The 16,632-nt window shown below is 60.6% G+C and overlaps 1 protein-coding gene across 4 annotated transcripts in view; it reads right to left on the bottom strand.

The window, feature by feature from the left end:
* Positions 1 to 13,359: 13,359 nt before the first annotated feature.
* The window catches only part of TBC1D16 (TBC1 domain family member 16), a 93,650-nt gene continuing 90,377 nt past the window's right edge, over positions 13,360 to 16,632 (bottom strand). For 3 of the 4 annotated variants that reach the window (XM_017524951.1, XM_017524950.1, XM_017524954.1), the window contains exon 12: positions 13,360 to 16,512. In XM_017524951.1, coding sequence (XP_017380440.1) covers positions 16,264 to 16,512 — 249 coding nt within the window. In that variant the 3' untranslated portion in view covers positions 13,360 to 16,263. The remainder of the gene's footprint in view (positions 16,513 to 16,632) is intronic. The other variant, XM_017524953.2, reaches the window with a different exon arrangement.

The raw sequence follows: 16,632 nt of genomic DNA, 5'->3' as shown, positions 1-16,632 counted from the left end.
ACGGTCTGCTGCTGCTCCGCACTCAGATGAGTCTGTGCCGAGTCCTACCGGCCAGGCACGAGCAGGGGGTGAAAATTATCTACCAATTTCATTTCTTAATAACCGAAGAAAAACAAACATTGGTGGTTTGACACACAACTACGTATTTTCAAAGGCAGCCGGTCCGGGGGTGCTGCCTCCAGGTGAGTTACGCACAGCTGAGCGGCTGTCCTGTGGGCTGTCCCTGGGCCCCCCACCCTGGCCCTCCTTTGCTGCCCTCTCCCCAGCCCCCACTACCCTTCCATGCTTCTAAATTCAAGGGCCACACTGTCCCCTGAACAGACAATCACAATGGGGTCCATTATAGTTCCAAAGATACCACAAAAAAAGGTGGGGGTGTCCAGGAATGCAGCCGCACCCCGGAGAGCCGTACAATCAGCCATTGTTGTGCTAGAAGTTTCTCTGTGATAAGAAGGGAATCTAGAAATGCCGCCTTCTGAACTGACTGCAGAACAGAATAGAAAGTTCAAGGCCCTGAGATAGGCGAGCCGGCGGCCCCTCCAGAGCAGCCCCAGGACAACATCCGGGCCTGTGGGCTGGTCAGCCCTGTCCTTGAGGGCATCTGCACAGGGCTCCTTGGAAGGGAGCCCAGCTCCACGCCCCCCACCTCGTCTCCTCCCCTCTGGCCCGGGACGCTGGGCTGGCTTCCTGCACCGAGGGGACCCTCTGGCCTCCCTCCTTCCTGAGCAGCTGCCCTTCCCCAAGGGCCTCCTGAGCGAGGGCCTCCCGCGTTCTCTCTTCAGTGAGGTCGGTTCTCCCACAGATGCCGCCTGACCCACCGCGCAGAGGGCATGGCTGTCCTCCCCTGGCACAGGCAGGGACACTGCGGCACGGAGATGGGGCCGCCGACTAGGGCCTGAACTCCCAGCTGTGGGCCCCGGTTTCTCATGAGCTCAGGCCACTCCCCACTTCACAGACGTCCCCCCGGGTGTCTGGTTTGCAGGAAGGGCCGCCACTGGCCTTCAGCTCCCGGGGTCATTTCCGGGCACTGACGTGTACATTTGCTCCGACTGCATCACTGGGACCCAGGCCAGGTGACGCCGGGCCTGGGCTGCGCTGCTCCCTCCCCGCAGCACCCCGTGTCCTCCTCACAGCCAGCCCTCCCCTGGCAACAAGGTGTCCGGGCCCTGAGCTTGGCCAGCCTTTCCCCGGGACACCTGTCCTTGAGCTGTCATCCTCTCCTGACAGCAGCCTAGGGGCGAGGATGCTGGGGTCGGGCGAGGCGTAGAGAGCTGGTCCTGACTGAGGGTGGCCTCTGGGCCAGGCTCCCCCTGGTTTGAATCCAGTTGGTCTCTAAGCAGCTATGTGACCTTAAGCAGGTGACTTAACCACTCTGTGCCTTGGTTTCCTCATCTAAAAAATAGAGCTAATAATAGTCCTGTCCCACGTAGCCATCCTGAGGAATGGCTGAGAGCCCTCGGTAGGTGCCCACAAAGCCTCAGCTTCAGCCCAAGCTCCTCACTGGGAAGGCTCAGCACTGTGGCCCCGAATCTCAGACCCGCATTCGTCTGAATCTGCCACTCTTGCCGTCCCCAGGGTCACCTTTCAGAAGTGGCTGGTGAGTCTGCCCGTCCCTCCACCAGCACCAGCAGCCACCTAGGAGCCCTGGACCAGGTTCCCGGCCCTTCCCCAGCAGTGCCAGCCACTCCCTGGGAGCCAGCAGCCACTGGAGCCCCTTGGGTGGAAGGCATCAGAGGCCGCAGCCACAGGCAGAAGGAACCCTGGACCTTGGAGCTTCCTGATGAGCTGCCGGTGAGACTGTGGGGGCAGGAAGGGCACTGTCGGTCAAGCCCCTGCCATTTCCCAGCCTCCTAGCGCAGGTCCCCGTGCCCCTTCCCACGCTTGGTGGCTCCTGGCCAGCAGCCCCGTCCCTCGTGCATCCCCAGGTCTCTCCCCAGGATGGAGGCCTTGGCCCAGCTTCCTACCCCCACCAGGGACATGAGACCTTCCCAAAACAGTGGCCTCCTCCTCAGGTCCCCTCACCTTCCAGAGGCTCTGGGGACCCTCCTCACCTGCTACCCCCTCCCCCAGTGCAGGAAGCCCCCCCCCATCCCCATAGTCACTATGCCCAGGCCCTGTCCCTCAGCTGAAAATAGACCAAGGAAACACACGGGTCAGATCCTACATGTGAGATTCCCGCTTGCTGCCTGGCCCGGGTCACATCCAGCAGACACCGGTAAACGCTGCCGGGGCTGTCTGCTTCCAGGCCCCCCCACCCTGGCCCAAGTAGGGTACACAAGGCTCAGAAACTGGGGCCACCAGGGCCCAGGAGACCTGAGTGTCACAGCAGCCTCTGTGGGTGGGCAGACCTGGGACTCCCTCCCTGACCAAGGTGGGCTGTGCACGGTTGGCAGCGACCCCAGGCTGTGACCGGGCCTGGGCAGCCTTCCCAGCCTGGGATGCCCATTCCCTCGTGCTCATGGCCCCATGCCAGGGCAGGGCCCTCTCCCCAAACCCTGGTCCAGTTTGACTCTGGGCCACAGTCAGGCTGAGGGAGCGTAGCATGTCCCCAAATCCTGTGCCTCCATTTGCTCATTTGTGCAATGGTCCAGGAGTTGCTCGCCCACAGGGCGCCATCGGGGCTGTAGAGGCAGCGAACGGAGACAGCTGGGCCCGCGCTGCCGTCCCTCCCCCTGCCTCCACCCCGCACATCTGCTGTGGGGCGGTCAACTGAGCCCTTGGCGGGTGAGGCCAGATGTGGGGCTGTGTGTGGCTGGGGTGTGTGCAGGCAGCAGTGATGGGGACAGGTGCGGCTGTGTCCACTGGGCTGGAGGCCACCCACGGCGCTCACCACGCAGAGCAGGCCCCAATCTCGAGGCTGCATCGTGAGGGCCTCCAACGGGCTGGCCCAAGGGAAGTGCTTCTGTGTTTGGTCCTTCACGCTTTGCCTCTGGTTCCTGAAATGGGCACTGGAGGTGGGCACCATTACTGTCCACATTTCACAGGTGAGCAAAGTGAGGCTCAGAGAAGCCAAGTGACTTACCCAAGGTCACACAGCAAGAGATGGGCCTCGGTCACAACCAGAGGCCCTCAGTGCACAGGCAGAGGGTGCTGCAGAGCGGCAAGGCCTCTCAAACCCGGCTGTGAGCAGAAACTCCTCCCGCCTCCCCCGCCCACCATGGCAGCCTGCGGAGTGGCTCCATGCCCGAGACCTCTTATCAGCCCATCGGCACCTGTCACGTTTGCTTTTATGGTCTGTGTACTCTCGCGTGTCTGTATTGGCGCGACGTTCCTTCATTCAGGCGGTATTTGCTAAGCGTCCAGCAGGTCCCCGTTTATTCGTTTATCACCCAGCAAACACCAGGAGGCGGCTGCTGGCCCGGGCTGGGCTGGGCGCGGGCTCCCAGTGGGGCTGGCCATCACAGGGCTCTCCGTAGCAGGTGTGGGGGAGGGTCGTGATGGAAGGGCTCGGGTGTGCTCGGTGTGCACAGAGATGCTGGGGTCGGGGGTCTCTTCCATCACATGGCCCTGAAGCTGAGGGCTGTGGGTGCACTGATGTTGCGGAGAAGCTAACTTCCTTTCACCGGTGTCCCCCCAGTTTCTGGCAGGGATAACCAGTATCCTAGTGGCTGACATTAAGTGTAAGGAGGTCACAGGATGTGCTGGAACCGGGAGTTCAGGGTTCACAGCCAAGCCTTCTCCTCGTGTTGAATGTGCCTCTCCTGGGGCCATGGGGAGCCCTTGAGCCAGAGCCCCCCCATGACGGGCATCTCCAGGTATGTGGGAACGGGCCTTTGCCATAGCAGCACATGCAAGGCCGTGGGGTTAGAGCCAGCCGCGCAGGGACTCTCCCTGCGCTATTCTTCACGTAAACCATGGAAGACAAGAGGAACGCACGCCCCGGGCCTGGCTGGCCAGTGTGGTGACAGCTACCTGTGCACCGACCCCCAGGGATGCTTGGATCCAGGAGTGGACACAAGACAAAGGGGCAGCTTCCCGGTGGGGTGGCAGGCAGGTCTGCCAGGCGGGGGTTGGGGGTCCTGGAAGACGCCGTCCTGGCCCAGAGGCCGCCAGGCTTGGCCTGGGGCTGGCTCCTCTTCCAGGAAAGGTGTGAGGCCTCTGAGGCTCTGCACTTTAGAAAGTCAGCCCAGCTCGAAGCTTACAGGTGCACGAAGCTTCCATTTCTGTGGTTTCAAGAATATCAAAGCGGGGATGGGAGGTAGTTCTGTGTGGGGGCAGCCAGCAGGGGGCATGGGATGGGGAATGAGGCTGGGGATGGAGGAAGATGTGGGAGCAGTGAAGTGGGGGGGCTACCGGGAAGTGGGGGGAGAAGAGGAGGGGGCAGGCACCGTGAAGTCGGCCCTCATCTGCCTGCAGCATCTTCTCCTGCCCTTCCACATGGACGAGGACAAGTGTTTCCTTCCCCTCCTGTCCCTCTGAAGAAGTGCCCTCTTCCTATTTAGTATACAACAGGTGCTCAATGTGTGCTCCTGACAAGCAGGACACAGTGCAGAGCTCAGCCCTCCCCTAGCCTCCGGCCGACACCTCCCAAGGCAAGGGCCGAACCCAGTGGTCTGGCTGGGCCCCCCCAGCCTCCCCCGCCGTGGACAGAAGTGGCACCTCTTGAGGCCCAGAGAGCGCAAACATGACGTCCAAGGTCACATAGCGAGTCCAGACCACATGGCCTCCCCCTCACACCCTGGCGCTGTGCAGGGAGAATCCAGACTGAAAGGGCAGCCCAAGGGCAGAGGGCTCCGCCCCGCCTGGAGTGAACCTAGATGACGCTGAGATATCTAACAACTCCTGTGGGGTTTCCCCAAGGAGGCCTGTTGCCCAGGTGGGCCGTCATGATCACTGCCCGGGGGTTCCTCCTACAGCAGCCGGGGAGGGACGTGGGACTGGACGGGTGGTCCATTTATCTCACACAAGAAGGAAGAGCCAAGCCAAGCAGCCCACCCTGACGGGCAGCCCCTCCACCAGGGGCCGGGGCCAGGCTGCTGGAGCATGGCACGCAGGAGGGCCCAGGCCTGTGCTCCCCGCCGGGCTGCCTGTGCCCTCGTCTCCCACGCCAGCCTGGCCCGAGCCAAGTGCCGAAGGCCAAAGAGCACCATGAACTCATAAGAGTGACCCACAGAAATCTCCCTTTGACAAAAGAAGACCCTGTAAGCCTGTGAGTCCCCATGACAAGGGTCCCATCAGGCAGGCAGACTGGACTTTGCTTGGGTTGCTGAGGACTCTGCCGGACTGCACCTGCTGGGCTCCGGCCCTGGTGGTCACGGCTGTGGCCTCCTGCCCTCTCGCCCGGTAGGGAGCTGCAGGGAGCTCCGGGGACGGCTGCTTTTCTGAGGCCAGAGGGTCTCCTGCCTTTGCTCAGGTTTTCTAGAGAGAGGGCCGGCTGGACAGGGACAGGCCAGGCTGGTGGCAGAGGGTGAGGTGGAGGGAGTGGTGTGGGCCTCAGCTACAGGCGGGCCCCAGGGCTGGGCTGAGTGAGGACTTCAGCAGGGTGGGTGGAGGCTCAGAGGCAGCTGGGGCCGGGCCTGGTGCGTCCTGCACTGCCCTGGTTGGGGGCGGGTGGGTCACTGCATGGAATCTACAGCCAGTGGGAGGCCTCAGGACCAGGGAGTTTCCTCTGACTTTTGGGACTCTCAGAGGCCCGGCCTGCTCTCCCTCCTCCCCGTCCGCTCTCCGGGGTTTCACCTGGTGATGCTCCAGCCCGCTCTGTCACCGCCACCGGGTTATTACCTTGACCGGCCGCACACCTGATGTGGCTGGATACATGGGCCGGGTGGGGGTGCTGCGGGCCCCTCTTCTCCCCCTGCTGCGCCCGGCGCCCCTCCCCTTCCCTCCCTCCCCCGTGCGGGTCTCCAGCCCTCTCCCGTCCTGCGCCCCTCCTTCGCCGCCTCTGGCGGAACCGCGCGCAGCGGCCCGGGGGCCAGGCGTGTGCCAGGCGGGATGGCGCGCCCGCTGGGGTGAAATCAAAAGAAATGCAACAAAGCCCCTTCCGTGGAAAATGGGGTGGATGTGAGCGGCGCTGGCCTCTTCCTGCTGGAACGGGAATTAGCGGCGAGGATTATTTGGAGGACGCGGGGGTCCCATCGTGCCCACACGCGCCTCCTCCTGCCGGCCTGGTGGGGTTCGCGGCGCAGGGACCCGCCCCCGAGGCCGCAGGTGGGCTGGGGGCTCCGGGGGTCGCGCCGCCCTCCGTCCGTCCCGGGAGAGCCGTTCCTGATGAGAAGCCCGCGCTCTGCGGAAACCCCACGGCAGTTCTGCGTCTCAGAGTGGAAAACGCGCGTCGGGACCGCGGGAAGGAGGGGGTGGGGGGCGGTCCGGCCTCACGCAGAGCCGGCTGGGGTCTGGGGGGCCGTGGCTGCTTTGGGACAGAGGCATCCCGCTTTCTGTCTAAACCTCCCTCTGCCGAGCAGGCCCCAACCCAAGCTTTGGAACTTGCTTTCCAGAAAGGACAGCACCCGGGGTCTCTCAGGTCTGGGGGAGGGAGGGGACACACTGGGGAGGCCACAGCGAGCCTCCGGGTATCTCTGGGATGCTTTCCGCTGGGGGGGTATCTCCTCTAATCAAAACCATCGCGGGCCAGATTCTGGGGAGCCGGCAGCCCCCCACACACAAACAGACCTTGGTGTCCTGGATCAGTTTCAGGTAGGTGATGGGGTGGGGGGTCGGTGCAGAGGCTCAGAGACTGGGCCAGTTTGGTGAACCAACAGCTGAATTTCAGACTCTGGGGTCCCCAGCCCTTTCCGAGACCCTGGGACTGCTTTGGGCTGCCCTGGAGGCTGCATTTCGGCCCAGAGGGTAGAGGGGATGGGCACAGTGCTTTTGCTGTCACGTCCCGTGGGATCGGGTACGGGTGGCCACCCTGAGGCCACTGCACAGGGAGGGGACAGAGAGAGGCGGGGAGGGGGAGACGGAGGGGAAGCTGCAGGCAGGAAGTGGGAGGGGACTGCTCCCGAAGGGTGGGGTCACCTGATGGGCACTATGGGCACCTGATGTGACAGCTGTGGGGGCAGCTCCTCCTCTGACCTGCACTAACCACTAATCCAAATCCACCTCCTGGGACTTGCCCACCCTGAAAGCCCCCATCCTCAACCCCATCGGTAGCTCTGGTGTGCATTTCCAGCAAAATCTGGAAGAGCTCTGTTCTTTGTCTCAGCCTCCCAGGAAATAAGCAGTTCACCTCCCCTGGAATGTCCTCACCCCTTTGCCTGGGTCCCAGCACCCTCCCCTCCCCACAACTCCATCTCAGGCTGTCTGCCTCTGACCCTAAAAGTCCAATTCTGTTTGTCTGCCTGGTTGGGACACCCATCTGTGGCCCAGCCAGGCAGAAAGACGGAGACCTGGGGGAAACTCCCATCTACATGAATCATGGGGCAGAACCTGGGGATTTATCGAAAAACCAAGAGGGTGCCCAGGCTTTGGAGAAAGGCAGCACGTGCCCAGAGGAGTCTTCTTCAGGAGCTGGACCTGCCCTGCTGTTAGGGTGGGTGGTGGCATTTCCCAGGGGGCACCTGGGCTCTTGCCTGGTGGTCTGTGAGTCCCTGGTACTTTATTTCTAAAGTTGTCCACATCGGCAGGAGGTGGGTGGAATAGACGGTGGAGGCCAGGTACCTGGAAACTGCTCCGGGAGCTGTGGTTGGGGGTGACCCAGGGGCCACCTACCTGAGGTGTGGTTGTGGTTGCTTTTGTCTGAGTTGGTTGTTTGCTTACAGAGAGGGAACCCCGAAGCCAAACCAGAAAACAGGCTTCCAGGGTGGTGAAGGCAAGGGCTGGAGCGCCCGGCCCACCCCTGTAACCGGCCCCGCACTTGGGTGGTCCTCACGGGCCCTCTACACCCCAGGCCAGACGGACAGGCCCCTTCAGCAATGGCTGTCCCAACAAGGAGGAAGCCCCTACCAACAGCACGCACTCAGAACCCCAGAGTCTAGGAGGAAGAATGGATGACACCAAGGGTCAGCAGTCTACAGTGGGTCTCCCGTGCCCGCCCTGTGGCAGCGCCTCACGTGACCACTGGCACCTTTGCCCAGTTCTCCCCACTGGAAACATGGAGAATGGCTAGATGGTGTCCTCTCCATTAATTCATAAACCTGGATGGTATTTATGATCCTTAAGTCTTTATTTTAGACAAGGCCCACATCCTTTACCCTTCAAAAATACTTTTAGACATTTTCCTTCTGCCCAGAATCCTCTGCACGCCCCTCTGTTGTCCGGACACTGGGCACAGACCTCCACTGAGCCCGGTTTAGAGCTCTGACCTCCCATCGCCGAAGGACCTCCTGGCCCTTGCCCATTACATCTTCTACTGTTAGATTTTAAACTGCTAGACCATGTGCCAATTCACCATTGACTTGTAGCCACTAGGACCCTCGGTGTCTTTTTCTATTGTGTTCGTTCATGGCCAAGAATCAACGAACTCTATCAGTAGACTTTGGGTGTGAAAGCGTCCCATTTTGATGACTTGCATGTGCCCCTCTGTTGAGGGTGCTTTGAGGCAGCTTCTGCCGCCGGCCCAGCCTGTGGCCCTGTACTCCTCTTTTGCACCATCCTGATTTCAACATTCAGATGTTAATTCAGAAAATTATGACGTCATTCTCTCTAATGACTTGAAACAGAAAATGCCCTCTTCTGTCTCGCTGAAGAGCTGATGGCATTGGGCCTGTCAAGTCACACTTCTTTTCCCATTCCGAGACCAAATGGCGTATTTTCAAACCACTTTGTCTAAATTGCATGGCACACACCCCAGGAGCCCAAGGCTCTGCTTGCTCTCCTGAGGTGCAGAAAGGAGACCCCACAGGTGGCGGAGGGGGGACGGAGGGTGAAGCGTCAAAATGTCAAAATCTGTTTTCCACGAGGTCAGTGGCAGGTGTCTCCCGGTCTGGAGAGGGCATGGAAGTGGCTGCAGGTCTGGACCTCTCTAGGTGGATGTGAGGGAGGGCGCTTGAACTGGAGGAGGGGCTGGCTTGAGGCCTTCATGTTCTATGTTGGGGTTGGGATATTGAGGGTCCCCCTCACGGGGATGAGGAGGGGGCATAGATGCAGGTATGCCCGGGCACCTGAGTCCCAGCCGAAGTGGTAAAGCCAGACCTCCTGGGATTTCTTGGGTTTGGACAAAGGGTGTCCCCATGACGATGAAGATCAGGAGCAGAGAGCCCTGTATCTTGCCTGGGGCCCCTGTCCTGGGCACAGGAGGGAGACCCCCATAACAACAGAGACCGCACTAGACGGCGCTCACAGTGGGTTTCAGTTTGATTGAGAGAAAATAAGGTTAGGGACGCTTGCTCACCTGAGCCTCTGGAGTAAGAGTCATGCTTGGAGGAGGGCAGACAAAGGCCACATGGAAATTGGGGGTTCAAGGCTTGCCCAGCTAGCCCCAAAGGTATGGGGTCCACATGGCCTCATCCAGGGGCCAGCTTGCTCATTTGAGGGTGTGCAGGGTACATGAGTGTCTGCCCCAGGAACCCAGGAAGCCCCAGCGCTCCTGCCTTGCTTCCCTGGAGCGAGCCCAGGTACCACGGTCCTAGCGGAATTAATGCATGAATGATGTGGAACAGGTCTGCAGACAGGATGCCTTCCCTGACGTGAGCAAGGACCCCAGGGAACCTCCCCTCTGGAGCCTCTGCAGTGTACACTGAGGCATGTACACTTCCCAGCTGTGTGGCAAGAGAGCCCTCCCCAGGCACGGAGCCGGCCTGCCAGCCCTGAGGACTGCAGGACAACAGAGCCAGGCCTGCCTGAAGCACCTCCCCTGAAAAGTGTGGCTCGCCGAGTGGCACGTGTGTCCCCTTGGCTGGCGTGGGTAACTACACAGTTGTCATTTACAGAAGTTGGCATAGCAGAGGCGAACATGAGCACGATGCTGTCTGTCTGGGCTGTACCCCGAGAACCAGCTGCTGGACAGGTTGGAAGGGCCCTTCCTGGAGGGACAGGTCCAGTTGGCGGCCTAAGGTGGGGTCATGGTGGGCCTTGTCCCCCTGCAGGGCTGACCCGTGGAGGTGGGATCATCCATCTTGGGGAGCTGTCTGGTCCAGTCCTGTTGCCTTGGAGGTGGTGACGTCAGGGGCCCCTGAGCCACCAGGCCCCTCCGTCTTCACTCAGCCTCCACAGCTGTTGCAGATTCCACGGTAAGAGGCAGGGCGTCGCTTCCAGGCAGGATGGGGAAGCACCTCCTACCCCCACGTGGACAAAGATTTCTTTAAACAGAGCCACCAGCCATGCCTGGTAGTGGGTTGCCTCCTCAGGCAGTCAGCACTAGCTCTGCTGTGTTTCCTGGGAGAAGCCCGTCAATCCTCCTAGGACCTGGCCCATGGCACCTGCCCAGCCAGCCTTGGGAGGGGCACCCCGGGCATGTGGAGAGGAGGTGATGAGGCTCTCAGATGTCCAAGCCAAGGCCAGGTAGGTGGCAGGTGAGATGGGCCCCTCAGACATGAGACCCCCAGTGATGTAGATAAGATGACTCGTGTTGTCCCCCAGCCCCCAGCAGGCAAAAGGGGAAGAGCCACAGGAAACAACAGAAAAAGCTGGAAACCCCAGAGGGCGTTGGTGAGGGGCTGCAGCTCCGCGCCCTCTGTGCTCTGGAGAACCAGGAGGCCCGCTCCACGGGCCCACCCGCCTTTGTCCATCCCACCCCCCATCCCTGCTTTGAGGTTCCAAGAGCTTGGCAGGGTGGCCTGACTTCTCCCTAACTCCCACCCCAGCAAGGTCAAATTCACCTTGTTTGCCTCTTTAAAAAAACTCACAAATGCAAGACTGAGGCTTTTCCTGAAACCGGAGCCCCACAGCTAAGGCTCAATAAAATACTGTTTGTGTTTCCCCGCACCGGGGCCAGAGCGAGGCTCCCAGGTGCTGAGTTAATGGGCCCTTTCCCGCGTGAGACCCTGCGAGCACTCAGTTCTCCCATCACCCTCCATCGCTGCCTGCTGGGGCCTGGGGCTCCCCTTCCTCTGAGCAGCCCACCCTGCTGCCCACCCGCAGCCCCCACGCAGCTCTCCTTTGCACCCTCCCCTCCCCATTCTCGGAGAAGCCGGGCCTGCAGGCTGACCTTGGGTGGCCTCAGGGCCCTCTCTGCCAGCACCGGAGCCTGCCTCGCTCTGACCCAGCAGTCCCACTGGACCTTCTAGAGGCACTGCACAGTGTGTGGTTGTTGTCAGTACATTTATTTGCTGTGGAATCCATGAAAGCCGGAAGCATTGTTGGGGCTGTGGCTAGCACGGCTCAGCCCAGTCCTGGACCCCACCAATGGGCGATTACATTTAAAGCACCGAACGAAACAGAATGCCAAGAACAAATCCCTTGCCGTGGACGTCAGTCGTCTCTTGGTTAACGGTAGAAATTTGATGAAAAATTCCCCTAAACCGTGACAAACACTGTCCTCCTTACCCCAAAAGTGGTGGAGGAAAGATGGTTGCATGAGCTGATCTGTCTTTGAACTTGAAATGCTACCTTCCTACCTGGAAATGCAACGCGATATACTTAAAAGGCCAGATGGCTGCAGGCTGTCTGCACCCGTGGCTCTGCCCAGGGACACTCATCTCCTGGTTCTAACGCTCAGACCCAGGAGACCAGAGTCCAAAGCCCGAGGGAGCTTCAGGCCCGAGGGGTAGGACCCGCAGGGCCCACACCCCCCTCCTGATGGGAGAGCTTTGCACGTGCATTCACGCACACACACACCTGGCAGGATGGCTGAGCGTGGGTCTCGTGGCTGATTTTTCTTCGCAGCAGCAGTGGGCAGAATGGGGTGCATTTCACAGAAGAGTCACATAGAAGCTGGCCCTTGGCAGAGAACACACGGCTGGGTGGGTGTGTGGAACGGAGCGCAGGTTTGCTGACTCTGAGCCAGGGGACAGGTCTCAGTCCCTCCCCTTCATGATGCATGTGGCTGATGGCTGAGGTCAGCGGTCTCTTCCCTGAGTGGCAGGTGTGGTCCCTGGGACTTCATAAATCATCCTCGGGACAGTTTTACACTCAGTCCCCACTGCAGTCCCAGGAGGTGGCCCGGGCAGGCAGGCGGCGTTGTTCTCATGTTACAGGTGAGGAAACTGAGGCTGGGGGAGGCAGAAGGCCACATACTTGGGAGAGTCACAGGCAGCAGGGGCCAGGGCCCCTTCCACAGCATCCCCTCTTGCCCCACCATGCCCCACCCTAGAGCATGCCCTCTGGCTTCACGAACCTTCAGGGGAAATTAGCTTTCTAGTTTTGGGGCGGTTCCCTCTGACTAGACAGAGGGCCCGGGACAGAATGTATTCACACCCAGGAGCGGCCTTGCAGCCTGGCTCAGAAACGAGGATCCTGAGGCTGACCCATTCCCCACGGACTCCAAGAATGGGGCAGGCCCAGCTAGGCAGCCAGTCCTGACCTAGGCTGCACCCTGCACGTGTGCGTGTGTGTGTGTGTGTGTGTGTGTGTGTGTGTGTGTGTGTCCCAGGGGACCTCTCCTCCTCCCTCTGAGGCAAAGTGGCCTGCAGGGGCCTCTGCAGAGCATACGGGGAGGTGCTTCCTTCCCTCTGCCCAGTGACCCCAGGGTGGAGCCCTGACACCTCCAGCCTCCCGAAGGGGATAGGGGAGGCCACACCAGAAACACATCCTTCCTTCCGCAGGGCACAGCACAGGCAGATTCTCATCACCTGGGGGCTGCGCCCAGCGTTACTTCTGCCAAACTAGAAGCAGGCAAGGGGGCTCAGAGGGGCGGGCCTTACAGGAATGGAAGCACCAGCCCACCCAGCACGGTCTACAGCCTGCATCCCACCTCCATTCCCAGTGACCTCCAACCAAAGGCCAGAGCTGGGCAACCTCTGCCAGCCACTGCCCCTTAGTCCAAGGGGAGGCCTCATTCCAGAACCAGCATCTTCATCTTGTCCTGATGCCCTGCCTGACACCGCAGGCTTCAGACCGGGCTACTGTGGAAAACTGAAAGGTCAGAGGGTGGAGGGCCTCTCCCTCCTGGACACGGAAACTCCTCCCCTCTGCCCCACGCTTTGGCTGGTCAGAACAGTGGCTGCCCATGGAGCTGCCCCTCCCACCTTCAGACCCTCCTCCTCTGCAGGGGTGGGCTGGGGCCCTCCTTCGATACTGATACTTGGTCCGTGGCTTGTGAGTTCTGAGTCCTCGGGGCTGAGACTTGAGTCAGAACCTTCTGGAGCAGTCCACATTTCCCCTGTCCATGGTGAGGACACCAGGCTCTCCGCTTCCTGCCCAGATCTCTGAATGCTCACCTGATCCTCCAACCCCGGCGGGACCTTCCAGGGCCGGCAAGCATCGAGCCTGACCATGCTGCCCCTCGAGTGCCGGCACGCCCACATCAAAGGTGCCCTCTCTTCCCAGAGGCCCTGAGCAGCACCGGGCGCCGCTGTCAGCACAGACATTAGCAGCAGGGCCGCACCACACGTCAACTTGTAAGTATGCGCACACACGTCCGCCAGCCAATAACATTAAGTGTCATTTTAAAAAATGGGTTAAATGAGCGGCATTGCTGAGGACGGCCGCGCAGGGCTGATTATCCCCCATTTGCACGTTCTGGCGGTGGGAAGGCTAGAAGTCTAATGACTGAATTATCGCCCTAATGCCTCTTGCTGGCTGGGAATAATCCCGGGGCAACAGCTGCCGCAGGCCTTTGGCTGCTTTCCTCTAATTGCATCCAGATTAAGGGAGTTGCGGAGGGCGGGGCTTCTCCACCCCCAGCAGCGTCTCCTCCATGGAGCCCTGAATACCCAGGTCAGGGCTTCCGAGGTCCTGGCTGATCTGAGAGGTGCAGGCCTCACTGGGGTCCAGGCCAGCCCATGGGGAGCGTGAGGTGTGAGCAGTGCCCGGCGGGGGTGGCACTTGGTGCGGACATGCGGCTGATGGGTCTGGGTCAGGTCTTGGGGAGCAGCAGAGGTGAGAAGCTGTAGGGCCAGGAGACTCAGAAGGAATGGCTTCTGCAGGACCTTCCCAAGCGAGGGGAGCCCTGGACCTGGCCACCCTCTTCCTCCCTCCCAAACAGCAGCTCAAAGGCACAAGGTATCTAGTGAAATGCAGGGACCGTTCTCCTGGAGAGGGGGAGTGGGGAAGGAGTGCCGAAGCAGGAGTTATTAGGACACAGACTCCCTGGAGTCCCCATTCTTCAGCCCTCCAAATTCTCAGTCTACTGCCACCCGACTGTGCAGAGGGGACACTCAAGTGGCAGGTCCGCCCCCCACCCCTTAACGTTGAGCCCAGCCACATGGCTTGCTGTGGCCCAGGGGAGGGCTGCAGGTGTGCTGTCTGCCGAGGCTTGGGGAGGTACTGGCCGCCTCTCCTTTCCTGCCTTTGGCTCCGCCATGGCTGGTCTGCAGGAGGGACAGAAGAGGCCACAGAGCAGTGCCAGGTCTGACCTCTGCACCAGGAGCATCTCCTGGGACTTGGCAGCCCGCTGGCCCCAAACAAACCCAGCCTAGACCGGCAGAACTGCCCCGCCCAGACTGCTGACTCCTGGTCTAGGTCAGTGCTGACTGTTGCAAGCCACCGAGTGCTTCGGGATTCATCACACAGCATGGCTGTGGCAATGGAGAGAACTGGTTTCTTGGGGGGTCGGCAGAAGCTCCAGCCACCTCCCTAACAGACCAGGAGCCAGCCCAGAAAGGCAGCCCTCTCTTCCCAGAAGCAAAGTGGATGAGAAGCCCACCCCACCCCCGTCACAGGACCCCCACTGCTGGACAGTAATGGTCGGTACCCCAGGATCTGGGCACTGATGGGGCTCCAGGAAAGTCTCTCCAAAAGGCTCTTGGACAGACGGACCTGGGAACTTGGGATTGCCTGCTGGAGGACCTGGGCTCATGGAGAAATGAGAAGCTGAGGAGGAAGAGGAGGAGGCCGGTAAGTGGTGTCCTCCTCTTTCCTGCAGAGAAACACGGCTTTGACGTGGCATGGTCCAGCAGTGCCCACCCTTCAGGGAGAAAAGCTTCAAGTGGGAAGAAGCCCCCGTCCCTGTCTCCATGATGGTTCTCAGCACATCAAGGGGTTTCCCCCCAGGAAGACGCAGTGGAGGATTTCAGGAGGGATTTGGTCTCCCTGCTCAAGGAGTAGCTTTCTGTGTGAATGGCTCAACACGTCTAAGCTGGCTGGAGGCTCTCACGGCAGAGATCGCATGCCCTTGTCTGTCCATCTCTAAACTCCAGAAGGAGCAACTGACATACAGTCTTTTGGAGGAGGGAGAGTGTGTCGGGAAGGCAGAGTCCTGAGTGCTGGCTCCTTCACTGTGGTCTCTCTCACGCCCGACCACCTGAGAAGCTGACGTGTATATCTGAGTGCACAGCAGAGACTGCAGGCCTTGCAGGGAGGTGAAGAGTCTATCTCCAGGGGGCCTTGTCTCGGCTGGTCAGCTAATATACTGCCACGTCCCTGGGACAAAGCAGATCATCTTCAGAGGCTCTTCCAACACAAACACGCATGCACACAGGGACACACACACAGCGACCCACTCAAGCCCCAGCTGGCTGCTGTTTTTGGTGGGGGTGACCTTAAACAGTGTCAAGGAACCTCACGTCACATAGAAGACCCCCAGCTAAGAAAATGACATCGGATGCTTCTCCAGCAGCCTGAGGCTCAGGCTCCCGGGCAGGCGGGTGGTTCCCTTCATGTCCCAGGAGGACGAAATGTTTAAGCGGATAAACACGACATGCCCCAGCTCCTCAAACCTGACTGCTCTTCGGCTCTTCCACCTGTCCGTCCCCACATCAGTTGGGCTGCTGGGTTTTTTTTAATGGCAGATGTCTTTCCATAGGCATCCCAGTTGCGGCTGGGGAAGCTATGGGAAGTGCGGCTCACTCAGAGAGCATGAGAGCTCACGAGGAAGTATGTCTGGCTTGCAGAGATGTCCCTGGACCTGGACGGGACCCCACTCGGTTCTGCAGCTCTCGCCGCTGCTGGGTGAGCGAGGCCGCCTTCTCTCATCTCTGCTCACCCCATTGCCTGGCAATGCTGTCTGGCTGCCCAAGAGGCTGGAGCAAATCCTGGATGTGCCGAAATCCTCCAGGGCAGCCAGCAGGAGAGCCTGGCCAGCCTGCACCTCAGGCACAGTGGCCATACGTTCCACCATAGCGTTTCAGGAGCTGACTTGCCTCCAGGTGGCTGCAGGTCTGACTTCTGTCACTTCTGGACCCGAATTTTGTTGCTAATATGAAAAGGTTCCTCTCACATTGCCCAAAAGCATTTTCCTTAGGTTCCCACCGTCCCCTATCCCCTCCACGCCCAGCCCCACCCCCTCCCATGCCCAGGGCCTCCGGGGAGGTCCCCTCAACCCCTGTCCAATGCGGGGGGCCCGACCTATCTGCGGAAGCCGAAGCCGTCCTGCGGCGTCTTTGGGCCCTTCTTGCCTTCCCTCAGGGGCCTGGGAGAAGGCATCTCCACCGTGCCCCCATAGGGACAGCTCTCGGAGCCCGGGTGGAGGCCGGTGCACTCCACGGCAGGCATGCAGCCGCTGTCCCACATGCCGGTCCCGCACAGCTTACACAGGTCATGCAGGCTGCAGGGGATCCGGGGCAGGAGGCGGAACTGGTACAGCAAACTCCGTGCCTGCAGAGAGAGGGCAGGAGGTGAGGCGGGGCCGGGGGACAGCCTGGCAGTCCAGGGTCCCTGCAGGAGTGGCTGGAGGTGAGGAGGGGCCGGGGGACAGCCTGGCAGCCCAGGGTCCCC

The sequence above is a fragment of the Cebus imitator genome, unplaced genomic scaffold (assembly GCF_001604975.1).
Source record: "Cebus imitator isolate Cc_AM_T3 unplaced genomic scaffold, Cebus_imitator-1.0 Scaffold36, whole genome shotgun sequence".
NCBI lineage: Eukaryota > Metazoa > Chordata > Mammalia > Primates > Cebidae > Cebus > Cebus imitator.
The sequence above is the reverse complement of the archived record's forward strand: the minus strand, read 5'-3'. Positions and strand labels throughout refer to the sequence as shown.